This window comes from Somniosus microcephalus, chromosome 15, assembly GCF_052327205.1.
Source record: "Somniosus microcephalus isolate GS21.2 chromosome 15, FLI_Smic_1.0, whole genome shotgun sequence".
Lineage (NCBI taxonomy): Eukaryota > Metazoa > Chordata > Chondrichthyes > Squaliformes > Somniosidae > Somniosus > Somniosus microcephalus.
The window spans coordinates 22,803,267-22,828,684 of NC_141001.1; the positions used below are offsets into that span (position 1 = coordinate 22,803,267).

The window sequence follows — 25,418 nt, forward strand, 5'->3', positions numbered from 1 at the left end:
CTCTAAGTTTCATTTTGGGAGCAACTATCTTTGGCGCCTCAGTTGGTGACTTCTTTGAATCCTTCATTTCCAACCAAAAATAATCATCTGCGGGGGGGGGGGGGGGGAAAGGCAGTATGAATTTTATTGACTTGCAGATCGAATGTTATGTAGAGTGGACCCATCCCCTCAATCCTATTGGAGAGCATACTTTGAAGATTAAAGCAAAAATAACAGTCTTAAGATGGATACAAGCCATAAAGCTTCATGTCCAGCCGTTCACACAGCAGTGCGATGCTATGACATTAATATACTATCTAATCTATGCACTTTTGCAGTGCTTGTAAAGGTTGAAGGTCATTCACTTTTGCTGGATAGCAATCAAGAAGAGAAACACTGGCTGTTATTTTTGTCCCTTTCTAGCTCGGGGATGGAATAGCTCTCCCACCGTTACCCTAACTGAAATCGGCCAGCTCATATTCTTACGTTCTTATATGTTATAATACGTTTCGCCGTTGACTCATACAGCCTAATATTTACTTATTCAGCAGTGTAACAATGTCCCCTTTGACACAGGCTTGATGGACCAGCTTCTCTTTTTTTTTGTCCTTCATTTTTGTATGTTCGTAACCAGTTTGATCCACTGTACAGAATTTCATACGGTTCACACAAGCATATGAGGTGGACCAGTGTATTTGTGGCATCTGTTTATTTTCCTTCATTTGTAAATATGTGTTGGTCAGTGTCTTGGGATCTCTACATTAAAGAAGTTCACAGAAGCGTTTGTTTTGATATCTCGAGGTTGAAGCAGGACAACAGTTTATCTGAAATGTTTATTCAGAATAAAGGCTCAGAATCTCACTCTGCTTGATGGATACAATAAATTGGTACAGAAAATTTGCAAGGAAACAAATGGTGATATTTGTCAAAGACTCATACTCAATCCCAAGCCATTTTTAAATTGACTAACTGACCCACTGCAGGCTTTCTTGGTGTATACATGTTAATAATTTTAATATTTGATTTTTGGACTTCATATTACTATTTAATTGTAAATAAATACTATTTTGAAGAGAGTGTGATAGCATAGTGTAAGAGCTAGAATCATACAGCACAGAAGGAGGCTATTCAGCCCATCGTGCTTGTGCCAGCTCTCTGAAAGTACTATTCCAATTAGTTCCATATTCCTATTCTTTTCCCATAACCCTGTATTTTTTTTCTTTTTAAGTAGAGATCCAATTCCCTTTTGAAAGTTATTATTGAATCTGCTTCCACCACCAGGCAGTGCATTCCAGATCATAACAATTCGTTAAGTAAAAGAATAAAAATTCTCATCTCCACACCGCCTGCCTGCCTGCCCCCAGATTATCTTAAATCTGTGTCCTCTGGTTACTAACCCTCCTGCCACTGGAAGCGGGTTCTCCCTATCTACTCTATCAAAACCCCTCATAAAATCTAGTAATCAGATTACTTCAAGTGGGTACTTATTAATTTCTCGGGTATTTAACTGCAAGGACAGCGTACAGAAAGCTTCGAAATAGTAAATCACAAGTTCTACCTATGGGAACTGCTGTTACACTATCGAAAGAGAAGACTGTTCTACAAAAAACTCTAAATTTAATAGCAATTGTTGTGTGAAAGGCAGTTGCAAGAATCATACTTTTTTTGTAGAGCAAATGAAAACTGAGGCATAGTGGAACTGGCAGCAGAAATGTGCAGATTGCTTCCTGGTCATTGAATGTTGATTGCAAACTCTAAGCTTCACTGATGCAGTGATACCATACAGTTGTCAAAAGTGTGTTAACTTCGTAGTACCGATTCAGCCATCTGTTGCATACGTGCTTTTGTAATGATTGTCATATGGGATGACCTCACCAGATGTAGTTTTATGCAGTACCTCTGAATAGTTATTTGTGCACTTCCTCATAAGTACAAATTCAACCCAGTTTTTGAAATGTCCCCAGGAAATCTAGGTCTTGTTTATCAGATAAACAGTTTGCACTAGGATATGCATAGGTGACCAAATCTGAGAGCAGGGCACTCCATTACAGATCTGCCTTCTATCCTTGCTCATCATAGGAAAAAGTACGTCTTTGCCAGATTTTCGTGCTTGAAAAGCTAAGTGCAGTGTTGAACCTGAGTGAGCGAAGATAAGAGACCCTTGCTAATGAATACCAGTGAGTGTATGAGGAAGCTGAGGCAAGAGTCAACCACTCATAGCAGAGATGACAAACCACTCCTCAGACCAAACTGTAGTATCAGGCCATATGTACTGTGCTTTCCACATCTGATCAGTAGGTGGCAAGACCACTCCATCCTCTAAGCTCCCATATCAATTCTGTAAAATCCCACTTTCACGATTTCCTGACGCGTTTACCGAAAATACTCAGCCTGAAAATTCCCTCCAATTTAATCAACCCACTTGCTGAACTAAAAATATGATGGAAAATTAACTCACTTCATTCATAAAATGTACAGTTTCTTCTTTCTAAACAGCTCAAAACTTACTATGTACAGAAAGTAGATTTTGAAAATGATTTCAGTGAAGAGCTTTATAAAACTGAAACATAACTTCCACTCTTGAGCTGAAGGCAAACATTCCGTGAGTCTTTTTAATTAGTTTTTGTACCTGTTCTCTAGTTTTTAGTGATTTCTGTACAGGGACACCTAAATCTCTCCGCTCATCCACAGTTCCTAGCTTCTCACCATTTAGAAGCTACACTGATCCATCTTTCTTAGGTCCAAAGTGGATGACCTCACACTTCCCAATGTTGAACTCCATCTACCACAGTTTTGCCCACTCACTTAATCTATCAATGTCTCTTTACAGTTTCTGCTCCCATCTACACTACTTACTGTGCCATATAACTTAGTGTCGTCGAAAAACTTGGATATATGGCTCTCTCTTCCTTCATTCAAGTCATTTATAAATATAGTGAAAAGCTGAGACCCCAGTACAGATCCCTGGGGGCACCACTAGTCACGTCCTGCCAATTTGAGTACACACATAATGGCCCAGAAATTCGGGTCTCCACGGGTGAGTACGCGCTGGGTACTCACCCGTAGGCCCAATGGAAGTGCCGGTTTCCTGCATGCACTGCGCATGCGCGGGAAACCGGCACTTCCGTTCTTCTGAAAGCAGGGGTTCAGAGTTCGAACGCGTGTGCGGGGGAGTCTGCACGTGCGCTTTGAACTTACTTTTTTTTTTACAGGTTTTTTCGTGAGGGTAAGTCTTTATAATTTAGATATGTAAAAAGCAGGCGTAAGGCCTGCTTTTTACAAGGTAAGTGGTCAATTAATTAAAATTAAAACATTTTTTCCACAGGTTTATTATATTTAAATACTTTAAAGCAAGGTAAGTTTATTTTTAGCCCCGTTAGAATATTTTAAAAAAATTCAAAAATTTAAATTATTGTTTAAAATAGTTATTTAATGTAATTTATAGTTTATTTAAAAAATGTGTTTTTTAATTTATTTGAAGGTTTACTGCTATTTTGGGGCCGTAGTATTTATAAGTCTTGACAGCTCTTCCTGTCAAGACTTATGAATGGAGCATTCCCTGCTCCGATTGGCTGCCCACATGATCCCAGGGGACGCATCGAACTAACTGCGCCCCTGGGATACGCAAGCACTGTGCGACGGCAGCTGGGCCAGGCCCCGGATCGGAATTCCACGGGGCCCTACAGCTCAACGGCCGGCGCGCAAGGTAAGTGCAGGTCGGGGGCTTGCACCCGCGGGAAGCCCCCGACCCGAATTTCTGTGCCAATATCCTTACTCTCCGTCTCCTGCCTCCTCCCCCATTCTCTAACCATGTCAAAAGGTTGCTTCCAATTTCATGCACTTCCATTTTTGCTAACAGTCTCTTGTGTGGAAATAGCCTGTGTGAGCCAGTTATTAAAGTAGCTGAATCGTGGAGGGAGATTCCTGGCTGATGTATAGTGATCATCTCATTAAGACGGTGAAAAAAGAACATTAAATGAATAAATTGTGCATAACAATAACTCAATTACACAGGCATGAAAAAAGCTCCCAAGTGAAGGGGTTAAGTAGCAGTTGGATGGGAGAAGCTGGTAGGATACTGGAGGAGCTGGCTCGGAGCTGAAGTTGCTAAAGTCAAGGTTCAGACCAGAGGACTGCAGAATGCCCTGGAGAAAAGTTATGTTGAGCCTGGTTGGAATAGTTTAGGAGGATAAATATGGAGAAGTTGAGAGTGGGAATGGAAGGGGGAGTTCAGTTTGGGAACTTCAGTGAGATCCGCCTTGCATTTTCTGATGCAGTATTGGTTCTTCTCATGCATTATCATTGTGTAATGATCAATAACATGTCATTCTATAGTGGACACTAGGTGGAGCCGTAGAGCTGTATATAGCTGTATGTATAAGACTACACTACCCAGCTGTATATATATTAAGACTACATTACCCATGAGGCACTAGGCTACCCACAAGGCAGCAGTCAAAATGGAAGCCTCTACAGATACAGTACCTAGTCCACATGTGCTCAATAAAGTAACTAGCAAAAGCTAGCTGTGTTCATAATAAGAATGTCTATTTATTAATGAACATAAGACATTGCTTGCCTGGAATGCCTTTCACTCGGCACTTTATCACCTCTTTCTAGCTTTCTGAAAATTACATGTCGGCTGCTCATTAACTGTTTCTCTGTGGTGGTAGAATGCCTGACTTGACTTTTACCCACTGTTCTTCCTTCTCCCTGCCCCACTCAGTTTTGTTCAGTCCTATAAAGGGGGGGTGGCTTTAACTTCCAATTTTGATAAAGGGTCCACAGCTGAAATGTTAACCTGCCATTTTTCTTGCAGATGCTGTGTATTTCCAACAGCTTCTGTTCTTTAGCTTTTTCTTTCTATCTGCGTACAATTTGCTTTGTGGCTTGGCTGAAAGAAATACTTGCTTCATTCAAAAAGAAAATCCAAAACTTGATAAGTTACTGATGTGGTAGGTGCAGCACCTATACATCAGTGCGACTGATATACGAAGTACCTCCAGCTGATCAAAGAGTGGATATTTTAATTAACAAAACTGTTCCAATTGCTCCCAAGAATTTTAACTTGTGTTCCCAGCCAAAAGGCAGATCAAGCCTTGATAACTGAAATGTACATCTTTGTGTGCCATGAATGAATTGGAATAGCATGCTACAGGCAAACAATTAGCCATTAAATATAGGATAATGCACCACGCTCCTGTCCACTCTGAAAGGCAACAATTGTAATGATGTCGAGCCATTACATGCTAGCTAAACCTAATGGCCTGGAGTTTCCGCTCAGTTACGCTGGTTTTTTCGGCGCATTTCGCCCGAAATCAGCGCAAAAGATGGCGGAATTTTAAGCATAACTTGCGTTCAGCGCAACTCGAGTTTCTGCGCTCTTTTGCGCTAATGTAAAAAAACATTGTTCTAGAAGCAGGCCCCACCCACAAAACTGGCCACACCCCCAGGGTGAATGAATCGCCATTGGGCGTTTCCACAAGTTGCTCTCGTTTGCGGGCCTTCGATAAGGCTCTTAAAATTAAACTGGCTCTTTTGGGCGCAAGGACACTAATGGGAACATTTTAAAAGCTTTTGAATTTTTTTAAATTTACTTAGCTACTGACTACTGTACCCCAATATAACCAGGGAACGGCTCTGTATATTTTAAGTTATTTTCAGTAATTTAAAATCAGGTTACTCACAGGTACTCTGATTAAAAATGCTTATTTTTTGTGATTAAACCCATTTTCAGCTGTATTAATCAAACTGCACCTAGTTATCACTAGGAATATTTTTTAAAGCAAAGTTTTTTTTTAAGTTACGTTTTTAACATGCTGCCCAATTGCCCTGGTTCATGGCAGATTTTGCATTTGGCGATATGTGAATGAGTTTGAGCGGAAACTCGAGGGAGGAAAAAACTTCTCAAAACGGGCGCAATTTGGGGCGTAATTTGCACCCGTTTCACCGAATGCGCCCAAAGCGGAAACTACCCCAAGTCTTTTTTATTTACAAGTAAGGTAACCAGCACAGAATCAGAAAAACACAACAACTTAAAAACTGTTTTACACCAGGAACTGTCCAAAATCTTAGCAGTTCTTTTCAGTATTTTTTCACCAAGACTGATGAAATGTTACATGGACAATGACTCCACAAAGCTCCTCTTAGCTGCTTCACATTGAATGCCTTATGCAAAGGAGGGAAATGAGACCCCAGGGTGCTGTGTATTCAATGATGGTCTTTTCTTCTGATTTTGAAGCAGACTCATTTTGAAAATAAAACATATTCTTCTCAATGGTGAGGGAATTAAGTTATTAATTATTTCTAACATTCAGACAGATCAGTTATGAACAGTCTCCTACTGCCTGAAGGTTAATTGCTTTTGGTACCTTAGTGCAACAGAAACTATTCTTGATATCTAATTATTTAAATAATGTAAATAATAAAATAACCCTTCAGAGCAGCAGTAATTTTGAACATCACCTAGATACCAGGCTTTTGCCACTTGACTGATCTGCATATTGAACACCCTGCCTAGGCTTCCTGAATCTTGTGGATAACATATCTGTCTGGGCTCAGTGGATGCACTTTTGTGTATTGGCTACTACCCTCAATCAAAGAATACACTTTTAAAGATACAGCCACCTAAAGCCAATTTTAAAAACACATTTACTTTGTTTCATCAAAGTTATGCAAATAAGATATATAATTGATTTTTTTTTCCTGTTTCATACATGATGGAGCTCTGCTTCCATCACACCAGTGGAAATTCAGTACATTTTTTATCATTTTCTTCCACCTCCCAATAATGTATCTTGTACATATTAGCTTGGCTCCATTGGTAACACTCTCACCTCTGAATCAAAAGGTTGTGGATTCACGCCTTTTATGGACTTGAATACGTACTAACACTTCAGTGCGGTGCAGAAGGAGTGCTACATTGTTGAAGGTGCTATACTCTTTACCCACTCAGGTCACTGTAAACAATCCCATTGCACTATTTGAAGAAGAGCATGAAGTTCTCTTGGTCAACGTTCCTCCCTCAACCAACAGCCAATCACCCATTTTGCTGTTGTAAATTGGCAGCTATGTTTGATTAGATAGCAACAGTAACTGCATTTTAAAAGTAATATTTCATAAAGCTTTTATGACATTGAGGATGTGTAAGGCACTAGATAAATGCAAGTTCTTTCTGGACTCATAGATACAATAAAGTGAGGGGAATCTCTCCTGATTAAGGAGGGCAGCACTGTGAAAAAGAAGTCATTAATAGGGAGGGGGTAATACGTGGTTAACATTGAACAGGAATAGTGGATAGTGTTTGAATTGTACTGGGGAATTAGACCCAGGTTGAACCTCGTGCCTCCAGTAAAAAATGGGTAAAAATGGATTCATATTAAATTATTTTGTGATCTGGTAGTTTTGTAGAGGAAGGGTGTGCTGTGTGTTAAGATTGTGGGTTATACACTTATAAATAGTTGTTAGAGAAGTTAAAAAAGAATTGCTTTTTTGTCATGACCTATGATGACCAGTATCATCTTCCTCTGTGAAATGTTAAGCCTGGTATTTGTTCTATAAATACTGTTGTAGTTTGATCAGCAAAGTCAAAGTTAACATCTTTAAGAGAAGGCTAGATTTTGGTTAGAACATCCTGTACTCCCGACAGCATTGACCTAGATTTGCTTGCATTGCTATCTCTATTTTTGTGTACGCTCACTAATAATGGCCCAGAAATTCAGGTCTCCACGGGTGAGTACGCACAGGGTACTCACCCGTAGGCCTGATGGAAGTGCCGGTTTCCTGCATGCACTGCGCATGCGCGGGAAACCGGCACTTCCGTTCCTCTGAACGAAGGGGTTCAGAGGTCAAACGCGCGCGCAGGAGGGGCTGCGCGTGCGCATCGAACTTCGGTCTTTTTTACAGGTTTTCCCGGGAACGTAAGCCTGCAGAATTTAGAAATGTAAAAAGCAGGCGTAAGGCCTGCTTTTTACAAGGTAAGTGGTGAATTAATTAAAATTAAAACATTTTTTCCACAGGTTTATTATTTTTAAACACTTTAAAGCAAGGTAAATTTATTTTTAGCCCCGTTAGAAAATAAAATTATTCTTTTCAAAAATTTAAATTATTGTTTAAAATTGTTATTTAATTTATAGTTTATATTTAAAAAATGTGATTTAAAAAAAAAAAAAATTTATTTGAAGATTTAGTGATGTTTTGTAAGAAGAAAGGGCCCGTAGTATTTCTAAGTTTGACAGCATTTCCTGTCAGACTTATGAATGTAGCATTCCCTGCTCCGATTGGCTGCCCATGGCCCACGTGATCCCAGGGGACGCATTGAACTAACTGCGCCCCTGGGATATGCAAGCACTGCGCGCCGGCAGCTGGACCAGGCCCCGGATCGGAATTCCATGCGGGCCCACAGCTCAACAGCCGGCGCGCAAGGTAAGTGCAGATCGGGGGCTTGCACCCGCGGGAAGCCCCCGACCCGAATTTCTGGGTCATTATAATTTCACAGCACCTCTTGTTGAACTCCACCAACTCAACAAAAACTAATATATACATATATAATAAACATATTGTTATGGTATGCTCTCCTTGCCCACATTACACTTCATGCGTCACCATCTTTGAGTACGCTTCTAAGTAAAATATTTCTAATGCAAAGCTCTTATGTTAACATTTATAGTGGAAAAACAATTGGTCAACATTTGCCTGTCACGCTGTAATGACATTCACCCACCAACAGGTGGTGCAGCTGCCGTATCCCTGGCATCTCCCAGCTACTCGGTCTCCTGTAAGTCTCTGTCTCAAAGTAGCTTCTTTCTGGTCTGTCTCCCTGCTCTAACCTCTCACCTCAGTCCTGTTCTGCTCTGGGCTCTTCAATGTCAAGTGTGCTGCCGGGCTCGGGCTCTGGCATTGGCCCTGCAGTGGGGTCTCGGGCCTGATGCAGTCTCTGATGCCCTGCTCTCTGCCAAAATATCTCCTAGCTCCCACCTGCTTCTGCTTCACTCCCATCTGCAATCTCTTGTATAAATGGCCCAACTCCCATCCTGGCCACGGCCCCACTGAGGTCTCTCTGGTAAGTTGGCATTTCTTCTGTTGCTTCATGGACTCGCCTGCCCTGGTATTTTATCATTTTCTTCTGCTGCTTCATGTCTTCCCCATTGCATCGCCCAATTCTCCACTGTCCCACTCACCTCTCAAGCCTTCTGCCTTGCTTGTTCACTCCCTGTTCCACGCCCAACTGACCCCATTGCAGTTCACCCCGGTCAGTCCCCCAGCATTGCCAGATCCTAGTCTTAAGAAACTGGCAAAGAAGGAAGAGTTTGTATAGGGACATTTGAGTTCATGTTAGATTGCTGGGGGTGGAGAAAGAGGATAGGAGAGTGGGTGTTTGGGTTGAAGCTTCAGGGGGTATAAGGACGTGGGGCTTTGGGATCAGACTGGTAGGGGGAGAGGACAGTTCTGAGGGGGAATACGGGGCTGATGGTAAGGGGCAGGGAAAGGCATATGGGTCGAGGAGGTGTGGGGGAATGTGAGCTGATCGGGTAAAGGAATGGTGGCTTGCGAAAGGATCCGGGATCCAGCTGAGAAGGTAGGGAGGGTGAGGGCAGGAGAGATGGGCAGAGAATAGGTTAGACATTAAGAATAAGAAATCCATTTTATGCAGAAGAATCACTTTTATTCGTTCCATTTTATATTAGGTTCTGTAGTTGAATGTTAGAATTTTTAAAATACCCGCAAATGTAGCTGACAGGCAATATCTGTAGAATGTCAATTATAAAATAGCCTTGGATAGTTCTAATCTTCTCATGGAAACATCTGTGTTTATTCTTTTCTGTACACGTAAATAAATAAGGTAGTTTACTCCGGAGACCCATGCTGTGGAACCTTTGTGAGTCTTGAAATGTTGAGCTAACAATACCTAATGTAAAATCAAGAGTGAAAGGTCATGGAGGAGGTGATGTAATGGCAAATTAGCTGAACTTAAGTGCAAGACCGTTGTACGGTGAGGTTGGGAAATGAAGAACATAAGAACATAAGAAATAGGAGCAGGAGTAGGCCAATCGGCCCCTCGAGCCTGCTCCGCCATTCAATAAGATCATGGCTGATCTGATCCTAACCTCAAATCTACTTCCACTCTCCATCCCACCCGAACCCATGTGATCGCCTGGGAGAGGTGAAAAACCAGATAAAAAACCCAATGGCCAATTTGGGAGAAAAAATCTGGGAAATTCCTCTCCGACCCATCTAGGCGATCGAAACTCGTCCAGGAGATCACTCTGTCCCTGTATTTCCTGCAGTACTTACCTTCTGTAAAAGGTGATCTCCACCCCAGCCAGGAACAGGCCCAATTTACTCTTGAAGGACTCCTAGCCGGCAGCCTGTTCCCGAGGTCTCCACTAATCCCTGTGAATAGAACCATCTCCGGAAATCTAACACAGAATTAGAACACAAGAAGTAGGAGCAGGACCAGGCTACACGGCCCCTGGGCCCGCTCCGCCACCCACAGGGCCATGACCGATCCGAACCTAGACTCATGTCCAATTTCCTGCCCGCTCCCCGTAACCCCTAATTCCCTTTACTTCTAGGAAACTGTCTCTTTCTGTTTTAAATTTATTTAACGATGTAGCTTCCACAGCTTTCTGGGGCAGCAAATTCCACAGACCTACTACCCTCTGAGTGAAGAAGTTTCTCCTCATCTCAGTTTTGAAAGAGCAGCCCCTTATTCTAAGATTATGCCCCCTAGTTCTAGTTTCACCCATCATTGGGAACATCCTCACCGCATCCACCCGATCAAGCCCCTTCACAATCTTATATGTTTCAATAAGATCGCCTCTCATTCTTCTGAACTCCAATGAGTAGAGTCCCAATCTACTCAACCTCTCCTCATATGTCCACCCCCTCATCCCCGGGATTAACCGAGTGAACCTTCTTTGTACTGACTCGAGAGCAAGTATGTCTTTTCTTAAGTATGGACTCCAAATCTGTATGCAGTATTCCAGGTGCGGTCTCACCAATACCTTGTATAACTGCAGCAATACCTCCCTGTTTTTATATTCTATCCCCCTAGCAATAAAAGCCAACATTCCATTGGCCTTCTTGATCACCTGCTGCACCTGCATACTAACTTTTTGAGTTTCATGCACCAGGACCCCCAGATCCCTTTGTACTGCAGTACTTTCCAGTTTCTTGCCATTAAGATAATAACTTGCTCTATGATTTTTCCTGCCAAAGTGCATAACCTCACACTTTCCAGTATTGTATTCCATCTGCCAAATCTCTGCCCACTTACTTAGCCTGTCTATGTCCCTTTGCAGGTTTTTTATGTCCTCCTCACTCACTACTTTCCCTCCCATCTTAGTATCATCTGCAAACTTTGATATGTTACACTTGGTCCCCTCCTCCAAATCGTTGATATAGATTGTAAAGAGTTGGGGACCCAGCACTGGCCCCTGCGGAACACCACTAGTTACTGATTGCCAGTCTGAGAATGAACCATTTATCCCAACTCTCTGCTTTCTGTTAGATAACCAATCCTCCACCCATACCAGAATATTACCCCCAATCCCGTGATTTTTTTATCTTGAGCAATAATCTTTTGTGTGGCACCTTGTCAAATGCCTTTTGGAAGTCTAAATACACTACGTCCACTGGTTCCCCTTTATCCACTCTGTATGTTACGTCCTCAAAGAACTCAAGCAAATTTGTCAAACATGACTTCCCCTTCATAAAACCATGCTGACTTTGTCCTATTAAATTATGTTTCTCCAAATGTCCCGTTACTGTCTCCTTAATAATGGACTCCAAAATTTTACCAACCACAGATGTAAGGCTAACTGGTCTATAATTTCCAGCGTTCTGCCTGCTACCCTTTTTAAATAAGGGTGTTACATTAGCAGTTTTCCAATCTGCCAGGACCTTTGCTGAGTCCACGGAGCTTTGGAAAATTATTACCAATGCATCCACAATCCCTACCGCCACTTCCCTCAAGACCCTAGGATGTAAGCCATCAGGTCCAGGGGATTTATCCGCCTTGAGTCCCATTATTTTACCAAGTACCACTTCCTTAGTGATTTTAATCATATTTAGCTCCTCCCCCCCCCCCCCCCTCCTTTCCCCAGAGCCCCCTGTATGTCCAGTGTTGGGATATTCTTAGTTTCCTCTACTGTAAAGACTGAAACAAAATATTTGTTCAGCGTTTTTGCCATCTCCATGTTTCCCACCATTAATTTCCCGGTCTCATCCTCTACGGGACCAACATTTACTTTAGCCGCCCTTTTTCTTTTTATATAACTATGGAAACTCTTGCTATCTGTTTTTATATTTTTTGCTAATTTACTTTCATAATCTATCTTCCCTTTCTTAATCAATCTTTTAGTTATTTTTTGCTGTCTTTTGACGACTTCCCAATCTTCTATCCTCCCACTAGATTTGGCTACCTTATATGCCCTTGTTTTTAGTCGGATACTATCCTTAATTACTTTACTTAGCCACGGATGGCTGTCATTTCTTTTACACCCTTTTTTCCTCAATGGAATATTTTTTTTTTGAAAGTTGTAAAATAATTCCTTAAATGTACACCACTGCTCATGTACCGTCTTACCCTTTAATCTATTTTCCCAGTCCACTCTAATCAATTCCGCTCTCATACCTTCATAGTTTCCTTTATTCAAGCTCAGTACGCTTGTTTGAGATCCAACCTTCTCACCCTCTAATTGAATATGGAATTCAACCATGTTATGGTCACTCATTCCAAGGGGATCCTTTACTAGGACATTTTTAATTAATCCTGACTCATTACACAGGACCAGATCTAAGGTTGCTTGCCCCCTGGTCGGTTCAGTTACATACTGCTCAAGAAACCCATCCCTAATACACTCAATGAACTCTTCCTCAAGGCAGCCCTGCCCAATTTGATTTGTCCAGTTAATATGATAGTGTAAATCCCCCATAATTATAGCTGTTCCCTTATTACAAGCCCCAACTATTTCCTGATTAATACTCCATCCAACAGAACAGAGTTGCAACTATTAGGAGGCCTATAGACTATGCCCACTAGTGTTTTTTCCCCTTATTATTCCTTATCTCCACCCAAACTGTTTCACTATCCTGATCCTTTGACCCAATATCATTTCACTGTATTGCAGTGATTCCTTTATTAACATAGCCACCCCACCTCCCCTTCCTTCCTGCCTGTCCTTCCTGATTGTTAAATACCCTGGTATGTTTAATTCCCAGTCATGGTCACCCTGCAGCCATGTTTCTGTAATGGCCACAAGATCATACCCATATGTAGTTATTTGTGCCGTTAACTCGTCCATTTTGGAGGGAGACACCGGAGGGTTGAACTTACCCGACTGTAATGTGTGTAACTTTTGCGACAAACCATCCTTTGTTACCTCGGTGTTGGTCGCGAATATATATGTAACATTTAATCTTTAGTAAACCTTCAGGTGTTTGACTGCATGTTGAATTTATCGTTGACATAGAGGCACAGGACTACAGCCTTTGTCTACATTATTACAAAATTCCCATTCCTAACATAGATGGTGAGGGGAGGAAGTGATAGAAGAATGTGTGGCAGGAGAGCTGACAGGACAGCAAGGAGGTTAGGGAGAATGTGAGGAGATAGTGCCAAGGAAAATTGTTTGAGGGCTTGATCCAATCAAGGGAATGGTGGGAAGGGTGAGTTAGAAGGGGAAGTGATGTGCTAGATGATGGGAGTGGAGAGCATGGGGGACAGCGACAGGAAAAGGATTAAATGGTTGGGCACATGAAGGGAGCCACCACATCACGTCCGCTTCAGAAAATGGAACCAGCAGCTCCCGTCCTTGCCATTCCAGCTCCACTAGAGAGAGAGGGAAACAAATGTCCTTGCAATCAATTGCAAGGCGGTAACTCAATCAAATGCTTCTGATGATTGCAAGAATTGTTTGATGCCAGAGTCCTCTTGTTTTCCATTTCAAAAACAAATTCCTCAGTGATGTGCACGTTGCGACACGGGCAGAAACCCATCGCTCTGCTCAACGATCTCCAAATCAACCTTCTGAGAAATCCACATAATTGGAGTTTATTAGACAGGCCACGTTACAATAAGAGGGCGAGTAGAGTGCACTAGATCCCCAGGCTTGTCCTTCAGTAATACATCATCTGCGAAAAAACCAGCGCAGTTATTTCAGAAATGCCTCCGATATTCCACATCTATCCTTTACAACGCCATCCAGCACTTAATTGATGAAGATATGGAGTAGGATGGGTGAAAGTGGACAACTTTACCTGATTCCTCTTGCCAGAGAAGTAGGCTCAGTGAGTTTCCTCAGCACCTTTACATGGATCTTGGAGCTGGTGTATACATTCTGGGTAAAATCTAAGACTTAGCAATCTACTCCCATAGCTTCTTCACGAGTAATGCATGAGACAGTAGGTTGAAAGCCTTATGGAAAGCAATGGAAGTGACATTCTCTGGAGCCCTACAACATTCTGTGATGTCTTAAATAAAATTACAGTCTGCCCCAGGCACTGCTCACAAGAACAAAGTCCAATCTTTTCCTTTTTGATTAGACAGTGACCCTCCAATACATCTGAATACATGCTGAAATAACTTGAGCACTTTAAGAGTTATTTATATATGCAAGATTTTTCTGCAGTTTTTGATCTCGCTAGGAGCTTGCTTGCGGATAGAAACCACAATTATGTTCTGAAGCACTGAGGGTATGCATCTGTGAATCAAATAAAATCCTAGTAACCATCCTGATGGGCAGCCCCAAATGAATCAAAAGTTCTTGGCACTGCTCGCTATGATCAGCACACATTATAGAGGATATATACCGTTGAATTCAACGAGCCTCTATGCATCTTTCCTGTTATCAGTGTTTGGGCAGATATTATTTTAACCTAATGGTCAAATGAGTGCAGGAGTTCCAAGGAACATGTTCTGAAACATAATTAATTGCCAAAGGATATTCTATAAACATTTTTTTAATTTTACAGGTAGTTCATTTTTAAAAAATCCTATAAAGAAATATTGATGTAGTGAACCTAGAAGCGACAATGGGCCCTGTTAAGGAGACCGAGTTGGTCATTGCTGAGCCAGGATGAACATAATCTAAGGAGATTTCAGTTTTTTGGGGGTTTTTTTTTGCTAAAGAAGGGTGTGAATGATGAGAGTGTCCCTCCATATTATCTCTCTCTCTCTCTCTCTCTCTCTCTCTCTCCTCCCTTCACCCCCCTCCCCCCCCCCCCCCCCCACAGCTTCCTGTTGTAACTCTGCTCACATAACGCAGGTATATTCCATTTAAGGATTTGTTTACTCACAGTTGAAGTACAAGTAACAACTGTTAACAATTGAAAATAGATTTGGAGGGTCTTTTTAAAGAAAGCTCCATTCACAAAGTGATGAGTGATCTATTTTTAAAAGTCCGGCACATTCAGGAAATGATTTGTTTTTCTTTCTGTATTTTGGTAGTTTACTTAAATTGAATATTTTGATTTCCAAGCAGAGTGCTGAAGACACTGGAGGAGTTTCTGAGCCAAGCAATGTGAGCGAGCTGAATTAACCTGCACACTTAAAGTGTAAAGCCCCTTGGGTTAAAAACTATCTTCACTGATGTTAATCCAACTTGCTCATACCCTGAAAGACCTGCATGTTTTGACCTGCTACTCTTCACTAAAATCTGTATCTTAAACGTGGCTGTAATGGACGCATAATCTCTTGCCTTAATTGACTGTACTCTTCAGAGTTTGAAAAATCTGATACACTTTAAAGATCTAGCCTTCCATAATTGGCATTGCTGGCAGTATATTAGCTCACACTGTACTTCTACTACCAGCGGTCTATAACAGTGAATCTCCAGCAGACTTCAAAGGTTGTAATCTCTGGATTACTCCCAGTGCCACGTGCTAGTGAGTATAGGAATAGGAGGATAGAACAGATGAATGCGTGGCTAAAGGGATGGTGCAGGAGGGAGGGCTTTAGTTTCCTGGATCACTGGGTCTGCTTCTGGGAAAGGTGGGACTTGTACAAGTCGGACGGTTTACACCTGAACCAGAGGGGAACCAATATCCTTGCGGGGAGGTTTGCTAGCACTGCTGGGGGGGGTTTAAACTAATTCGGCAGGGGGATGGGATACAGAGTGGAGCTATAGTAGGGGGTGATGTACAGCCAAATAAGGAGGAAAAAACAAGTCAGCAGGGAAGGCAGAGCAAAGATGTGAAGGCAAAAGGGAATATGGCAGGGCTGGAAGGCATTTATTTTAATGCAAGGAGTCTTGCAAATAAGGTGGATGAACTGAAGTTGTTGTTGAACACATGGGAGTACGATATTGTTGCTATCACGGAGACATGGTTGAGGGAGGGTCAGGACTGGCAGCTAAATATTCCGGGGTATAGAATCTTCAGGCGAGACAGAGGGGGGTGTAAAAGGGGAGGGGGTGTTGCAATATTAATTAAGGAGTCTATTACTGCTGTAAGGAGGGATGATATATTAGCGGGTTCCTCTAATGAGGCCATATGGGTAGAACTTAAAAACAAAAAGGGGTCGAGCACCTTGCTGGGAGTGTACTATAGGCCCCCAAACAGTCAGGGGGAGATAGAGGAACAGATATGCAGGCAGATATCAGAAAAGTGTGAAAATAATAGGGTAGTAATAGTGGGGGATTTCAACTTCCCCAATATAAATTGGGATAGTCAGAGGGTGAAAGGCTTGGAGGGAGCAGAATTCTTAAAGTGCATCCAGGAAAGCTTTTTGAGCCAACATGTAGAAAGTCCTACAAGAGAGGGGGCGGTACTGGACCTAATTCTAGGGAATGTAGCCGGGCAGGTGGTGGAAGTGTCTGTAGGAGAGCATTTTGGCGATAGTGACCACAATTCGGTGAGATTTAAGGTGGTCATGGAAAAAGACAAAGACGGCCCGGAAATCAGGGTTCTAAATTGGGGGAAGGCCGATTTTAATAAGATAAGACAGGATCTGGCAAAAGTGGACTGGGAGCAGCTACTTATAGGAAAATCCACATCAAAACAGTGGGAGGCTTTCAGAAGGGAAATAGAGAGAGTACAACACCAACATGTTCCTGTAAAGGTCAAGGGTGGGACCAACAAGCAAAGGGAACCTTGGATGACAAAGGATATACAAAAATGCATTAGGAAAAAAAGGGGGGCTTTTGGCAGTTACAAAAGACAAAAGACGGTGGAAGCCCTGGAGGAGTATAGGAGGTGCAGGGGCATACTTAAAAAGGAAATTAGGAGGGCGAGGAGGGGCCATGAAATAACACTGGCGAGCAAAATAAAGGAAAATCCTAAGATGTTTTATAAGTATATTAAGGGCAAGAGGATAACCAGGGAAAGGGTAGGGCCCATTAGGGACCAAAGTGGCAAGCTGTGTGTAGAGCCAGATGAAGTAGGTGGGGTTTTAAATGAATTTTTTGCCTCAGTGTTCACTATGGAGAAAGACGATGTAGATATAGAAGTCGGGCAAGGGGACTGTGACATACTTGAACATATTAGCATCGAGAGGGAGGAGGTACTAGCGGTTTTAGCAGGCCAAAAAGTGGATAAATCCCCAGGCCCGGACGAGATGTATCCCAGGCTGTTGTGTGAGGCAAAGGAGGAGATTGCAGGGGTTCTGACACAAATTTTCAGAACCTCTCTGGCCACAGGGGATGTACCAGAGGACTGGAGAACAGCTAATGTAGTACCATTATTCAAGAAGGGTAGCAGGGATAAACCAGGGAATTACAGGCCAGTGAGCCTAACATCTGTGGTAGGGAAATTATTGGAAAAAATTCTGAGGGACAAAATTAGTCTCCACTTGGAGAGGCAAGGATTAATCGGGGATAGTCAGCATGGCTTTGTCAAGGGTAAATCATGTCTGACCAATCTGATTGAATTTTTCGAGGGGGTGACTAGGTGTGTGGATGAGGGAAATGCTGTGGATGTGGTTTACATGGACTTCAGTAAAGCTTTTGACAAGGTCCCGCATAGGAGACTGGTCAAGAAGGTAAGAGCCCATGGGATCCAGGGGGCCTTGGCGCGTTGGATCCTAAACTGGCTGAGTGGCAGGAGGCAGAGGGTGATGGTCGAAGGTTGCTTTTGTGACTGGAAGCCTGTGTCCAGTGGGGTACCTCAGGGATCGGTGCTGGGTCCCTTGCTGTTTGTGATCTACATTAATGATTTGGATGAGAATGTAAAGGGTATGATCAGTAAGTTCGCGGATGACACGAAAATTGGTGGGGTGGTAAATTGCGAGGAGGAAAGCCTCAGGCTACAGGACAATATTAACGGGTTGGTCAGATGGGCGGAAAAGTGGCAAATGGAATTTAACCCGGAAAAGTGCGAGGTGATGCATTTTGGACGGACAAATAAGGCAAGGGAATACACAATGAGTGGTAGGACCCTAGGAAGTACAGAGGGTCAGAGGGACCTTGGTGTACATGTACATAATTCCCTGAAGGCAGCGGAACAGGTAGATAAGGTGGTTAAAAAGGCTTATGGGATACTTGCCTTCATTAGCAGAGGCATAGAATATAAGAGCAGGGAGGTTATGATGGAGCTGTACAAAACGCTGGTGAGGCCACAGCTGGAGTACTGTGTGCAGTTCTGGTCGCCTCACTATAGGAAGGATGTGATTGCTTTGGAGAGGGTGCAGAGAAGATTCACCAGGATGTTACCTGGGATGGAGCGCCTCAGCTATGAAGAGAGACTGGACAGGCTGGGGTTGTTTTCCTTGGAGCAAAGAAGGCTGAGGGGGGACCTGATTGAGGTGTGCAAAATGATGAGGGGCATAGATAGGGTAGATAAAGAGGAACTTTTCCCCTTAGTAGGGGGGTCAATAACAAGGGGGCACAGATTCAGGGTAAGGGGCAGGAGATTTAGGGGGGATTTGAGGAGGAACTTTTTCACCCAGAGGGTGGTTGGAAGCTGGAACTCACTGCCTGAAAGGGTGGTAGAGGCAGGAACCCTCACAACATTCAAGAAGCATTTGGATGAGCACTTGAAACGCCATTGCATACAAGGCTATGGACCAAATGCTGGAAAATGGGATTAGACTGGACAGGGAGGGATGGGCGGCGCAGACACGATGGGCCGAAGGGCTTCTTTCTGTGCTGTAAAACTCTATGACTCTATGACTTGCGCAGCTGGCCCCTTCCCGGGACTGCAGTCTTCAATGAGCAGACTTCAGCTGTGTTTTTTCTGCCCCCTCGCAGCCTGAGTCCGTGTCACAGGCTGACCAGGGCACAGTCACGCATGGGCTGTGGGGTCTGTCACTCCAGCTGAACTGATGTAAGCCTGTGATACCCGAGTTGGAGGAACACTGGAACTGTTAACTGATTCCTTTAGAGTGAACGCCAGATGATGCTACAACATGGCCTCATTTTAAAACAAAAACAGAAACATGCCACTTCTCCCAACCCTGCAGTTTGTGTTGTTCTTGGTGCTAAGTTGATGATAAAGAAAGAGTGTTAGGAGAGAAATGGCAGAGTGCAGCCATAATATAAATTAAGTGTTATGTTGGTCTACTTCTGGGTGTTGAGGAATAACAACTAGCATTTATATCGCACTTTCAACTTCGAAAAACTTCCTAAGGCACTTCACAGAGGTATAATCAGAAAAAAAATGGACGCTAAGCCAAAGAAGGGGATGTTGGGAGAGGTGATCAAAAGCTTGGTCAAAGAGATTGGTTTCTAGAAGTGTCTTAAAGGAAGAGAGGGAGATAGAGAGGCAGAGGGGCTTAGAGAGGGAACTCCAGGGTGTGGGAGGTAAAGCAACTAGCCTCCTTTTGGTTGTTACTAGGAGCCCTGAAGGAGTGTAGCTTTCCTGCTTATCTGACAGTCTCCACATCAGCTTGGTAACTGAGAATTCAGGAACTTAAATTAAACAAAACTCAGGAGCACAGCGCCGTGGTACTAGTGACAACTGTGGTCATCATTCATAAAGAGTGTATAATGGAAAGCATATAAATACCTTTTAACTTGTGCTATGTCACTGAGGATCTTGATATTTTACAGGGATGCCCTGAATATGTTGAAGCAAAAAGATATCATGACAACATCCAGGACAGCAGCCACTGCCCCTGTGCAGCCCCCTTTGAAAACTACAAGAGCAGCACCAAGTGCACCTGCATACCCCAGGCCCTCAACGCCGCCAATCTCCATCCCAGGACAGCCATTAGCCCCGGTGAGTTTTTTATGAATCAAAAATGATAAAATGGAAGAAAATATGTTTAGGAAATACATCATTTGCCCTGTGTGAGAACTTGATCTGTTTTTTGCATTGATACTGAAAAACACCGTCAAACCGTAATAGTCATTTATGGATGTTAATGTTAACCACAGTGGGTAAAGGTAAGAATCAAATTATGCTAGGGATAATGTACATAATAACCTGTACAGTGTATCTGTTACTTTGAGGGCTTGCAGAGGTACTTTCTCCACATTGCTCTTGGTGGGATTTTACTGTGCGCAAACTGCCATGTTTTCCTGCATTACAGTGACTACACTACCTACATTACAAAAATGCTTTGGGAAGCCCCAAGTCCATGAAAGGCACTATTAAAATAAAAATGTTCTCTTTCTTTCTCTTTCTCTCTCTCTCGCGTTCTCTCTCGCGTTCTCTCTCTCTCTCTCTCTCTCTTTTTTTCCTCTCTCATTTTCTCTCTCTTTCCCTCTCCCCACCCCATCAGGACTCCCTCCTGCCTGCAAGATGTTTCAACATGCAGGAAGTCAAGACAAGGAACTCTGGACACAACAACAACTACTTGCATTTATATAGCACCTTTAATGTAGTAAAATGTCCCAAGATGCTTCACAGGAGTGGTTATCAAACAAAATTGGACACCGAGCCACACAAGGAGATATTAGGGCAGGTGACCAAAAGATTGGTCAAAGAGGTAGGTTTTAAGGAGTGTCTTAAAGGAGGAAAGAGAGGTAGTGAGGCCGAGAGTTTTAGGGAGGGAGATCCAGAACTTAGGCCTAGGCAGCTGAAAGCATGGCACCAATAGTGGAGCGCAAAATCAGGGATGCGCAATAGGCCAGAATTGGAGGAATGCAGCTACCTTGGAGGGTTACAGGGCTGGAGGAGGTTACAGAGATAGGGAGGGGCGAGGCCATGGAGGGATTTGAAAACAAGGATAAGAATTTTAAAATCGAGGCATTGCTTAACCGGGAGCCAATGTAGGTCAGCGAGCACAGTGGTGATGGATGAACGGGTCTTGGTGCGAGTTAAGATATGGACAGCAGAGTTTTGGATGACTTTAAGTTTATGGAGGGCAGAAGATGGGAGGCCAGTCCAGGAGTGCGTTGGAATAGTCAAGTCTAGAGGTAACAAAGGCATGGATGGGGGTTTCAGCAGCAGATGAGCTGAGGCAAGGGCAGAGTCGGGCGATGTTATGGAGGTGGAAATAGACGGTCTTAGTGATTAGCGATGTGTGGTCGGAAGTTCCACTTGGGATCAAATACGACACCAAGGTTGCGAACAGTCTGGTTCAACCTCGGTTGCCAGGGAGAGGGATGGAGTCAGTGGTTAGGGAACAGAGTTTGTGGTGGGGACCGAAGACAATGGCTGGAATTTTACCGGCGCTCAGGACAGGTTTGGAAGCCAGACAGCAGGCAAAATTGCAAAGATTGACAGCGGGTCGGATACCCGCTGTCAAGCCGCCTCCAAACAATCTTCCCAGGTGTCTGGTCCCTGATTTGTGCATGGACCCGACACCTATTGGTGGGAAAAAGATTATAGGCACTTAACTGCTTGTAAGCAGGCAGTTAAGAGGCTTTTTGCAATTTTGACAGACCTACTGCGGGCTTCCCGATGTCCGGACACCACACCAAGTAAGTGTGGCGTGCTGTGGGTCTACTGTAATGTTTGATGACAGCTGCAGAAATGGTGTGAAGGATCCAATGGTACACTGGTGAGTTTCAGAGGTAAGAACATGTTGGGAAAATTATTTTTAATGCATTTACACTTTTCTATAGGTGTCAAGTTTTGGATTGTGTGTGCAGTCCCACCTCATTGGGATAACCTCTCTCACCAGTGACAGATCACTTCTGTAACCTCACCTGCAGCTGCCATCTGTTCTAGCTTGAGAGAGTCACTGGAGAGCCTGGGTGCAAGGGCTCACCTTTGTACAGTGATTGTCAGTGTTTGCAGCACCTCAATGCTGTCAAACACTAAAAAATCAGCTGTCAAAAAAATTTGTGCCTGGCCCCTTTAAGAAAACCGGCAGATGATGCATCATCAACTGACGTCATCTGACATCGGCTTCCTCTTAATTGGCCGGCAAGACTGCAGGATGGGCTTAACGAGGCCAATTGACGCAAAATCGTGTCTGTGCATCGGACGTCATTGGGGGCGGGACTGGAACCCGGAAGGCAGCTGTCCCGCCCCCAAGCCGCATCGATAGGAAAAATCGTGGCCAATGGCTTCAGTCTAACCAATATTTAGGCACATATTGAGAAACAGTTCCCATTTAGCTACGTGGCCGCACAGCGGTCTGGAGGTCCCGCACAGCCGGCTCACCGGCTTTTAAATGGAAAAACCGCACAGGCATGGAAATTTGAAAATAAGAATTAGAGGGAACATTGCTGAGCAACTCTAGATTCTGCTACAATTTTTATAGATTGGCCCATACAGATTTTTTTTTTTTTTTGAAGTTGTTGCTTTTTTGAAATGATGGCTATATTAGCTGGGGACCCATCTCCGACAGTGCGTACACACAGACCTCCTTTCCCTTCAAGATCACCACTGGCTTCTTGGCCTATATAGATTTTAAAAACACAGTTAAATAACATTATGTTTATACCACAGTTGGTCTGGACTGCAATAATTAATCTTTAAGAAGGAAAATCCAGTTAAACCCACATGTATGCAGCCCTGATACAGTCAAATCTTGATAAACATACAACTACTTGCCTATGAAATGTTATGCTTGGATCAGGATTATATTTTGATCAGGATTCCTGTAAACTAGACATAAAAATAACCAATTTGTAAGTCTGTTCACTGTGGCCCATGCAATTACAGAATCAGCATTCAGTCTAAACAAAACAAAACTGAAAATCCTTCACCGAATCTCGATTTTATACACTACTGTAAAATGCATTGCTGTTCTTATGCAAAATTGAATACTTCATTGTCTATTTTTAATTTAAAGATGGACTTACATTTACATAGCGCCTATCACGACCGCCGGACATCCCAACGTGCTTTACAGTCAATTAAATACCTTTTAGAAACATAGAAGATAGGAGCAGGAGTAGGCCATTTGGCCCTTCGAGCCTGCTCCGCCATTCAATGAGATCATGGCTGATCATCCAAATTCAGTACCCTGTCCCTGCCTTCTCCCCATATCCCTTGATCCCTTTAGCCTTAAGAAATATATCCAACTCTTTTTTGAATATATTTAATGAACTGGCCTCCACCGCCCTCTGTGGCAGAGAATTCCACAGGTTCACCACTCTCTGGGTGAAGAAATTCCTCCTCATTTCAGTCCTAAATGGCTTACCCCTTATCCTTAGACTATGACCCCTGGTTCTGGACTCCCCGGCCATCCAGGCCTGACAGAATTTTATAGGTTTCGATGAGATCCCCTCTCCATCTTCTACACTCCAGTGAGTATAAGCCCAATCGACACAATCTCTCCTCATACGTCATTCCTGCCATCCCAGGTATCAGCCTGGTGAATCTTCGCTGCACTCCTTCCATGGCAAGAACGTCCTTCCTTAGGTAAGGCGACCAAAACTGCACACAATGCTCAAGGTGTGGTCTCACCAAGGCCCTGTACAACTGCAGCAAGACATCCTTGTTCCTGTACTCGAACCCTCTTGCTACGAAGGCCAACATACCATTTGCCTTCTTAACCGCCTGCTGCACCTGCATGCTTACCTTCAGCGACTGGTGCACAAGAACACCCAGGTCTCTTTGCACTTCCCCTTCTCCCAATCTATTGCCATTCAAATAATAATCTGCATTCCTGTTTTTGCCACCAAAGTGGATAACCTCACATTTATCCACATTATAGTGCATTTGCCATGTTTCTGCCCAATCACCCAATCTGTCCAAATTGTACTGGAGTTTCACGACATCCTCCTCACATCTTACCCTCCCACCCAGCTTTGTGTCATCTGCAAATTTAGAGATATTACATCCAATTCCCTCGTCCAGATCATTAATATATATTGTGAACAGCTGGGGTCCTAGGGCCAATCCTTGTGGTACCCCACTAGTCACTGCCTGCCACTCGGAAAACGACCCGTTTATTCCAACTCTTTGCTTTCTGTCCGCCAACCAGTTCTCTATCCAAGTCAATACCTTGCCCCCAATCCCATGTGCCTTAATTTTGCACGCTAATCTCTTATGCGGGACCTTATCGAAAGCCTTCGGAAGTGTAGTCACTGTTGTAAAGTGTCAGCTGTGGCTCAGTTGATAGCACTCTGACCTCTGAGTCAGAAGATTGTGGGTTCAAGTTCCACTTCAGAGACTTGAGCACCGATTCTCGGCTGACACTCCAGTGCAGTGCTGAAGGAGTGCTGCACTGTCGGAGGTGCCGTCTTTCAGATGAGATGTTAAACTGAGGCCCCGTCTGCGCTCTCAGGTGAACTTAAAGATCTCATGCCCCATGGTACTATTTCGAAGAAGAGCAGGTGAGTTATCCCCGGTGTCCTGGCCAATATTTATCCCTCAATCAACATCACAAAAACAGATTATCTGGCCATTATCACATTGCTGTTTGTGGGAACTTGCTGTGTGCAAATTGGTTGCTGCGTTTCCACATTACAACAGTGACTCCACTTCTAAAAGTACTTCATTGGCTGTAAAACGCTTTGAGACGTCTTGTGGTCATGAAAGGCGCTATAATAATGCAAGTCTTTTTAATGTAGGAAATGCAGCAGCCAATTTGCACACAGCAAGGCCCCACAAACCGCAATCTGATAATGACCAGATAATCTGTGTTTTTAGTGATGTTGGTTGAGGAATAAATATTGCCCAGGACACCAGGGAGAACACACCTGCTGTTCTTCAAAATAGTACCATGGAATCTTTTATGTCTACCTGAGAGGGCAGACAGGGCCTTGGTTTAATTTCACATCCAAAACAACACCTCCGACGGTGCTGCACTTGAGCATGTAATCCAGTCTGACATTTAAGTCTCTGGCGTGGGACTTGAGCCCACAACCTTCTGACTAAGAGGTGAGAATGCTACCACTGGGCCAAGGCTGAGACCAAGCATTAAAGAGCTGATCATCTATTTTTATGCTTGGTTCAGGGTATTGTGTATTGAAAGTGTTGTCATCAGTGACATGTTCAAAGATGAAAGTGTTAAAAAAGCCATATAATTTAAATGAACTGTATTTGGTACTGATGGTGAAACTTACTACAGTATAAGTCTTGTGTTCCAATCAAGAATTCTAAACAGTGAATGGAAGAGATTTCCAGCATCTGCAGTATTTTGCTATCGTACTAGT

General features: G+C 43.3%; 1 protein-coding gene across 1 annotated transcript in view; it reads left to right on the top strand.

The window, feature by feature from the left end:
• The window catches only part of pdhx (pyruvate dehydrogenase complex component X), a 266,635-nt gene that overhangs the window by 119,482 nt on the left and 121,735 nt on the right, over nucleotides 1-25,418 (top strand). Inside the window, exon 6 of the mRNA XM_086007530.1 lies at nucleotides 19,968-20,136. Coding sequence (XP_085863656.1) covers nucleotides 19,968-20,136 — 169 coding nt within the window. The remainder of the gene's footprint in view (nucleotides 1-19,967; nucleotides 20,137-25,418) is intronic.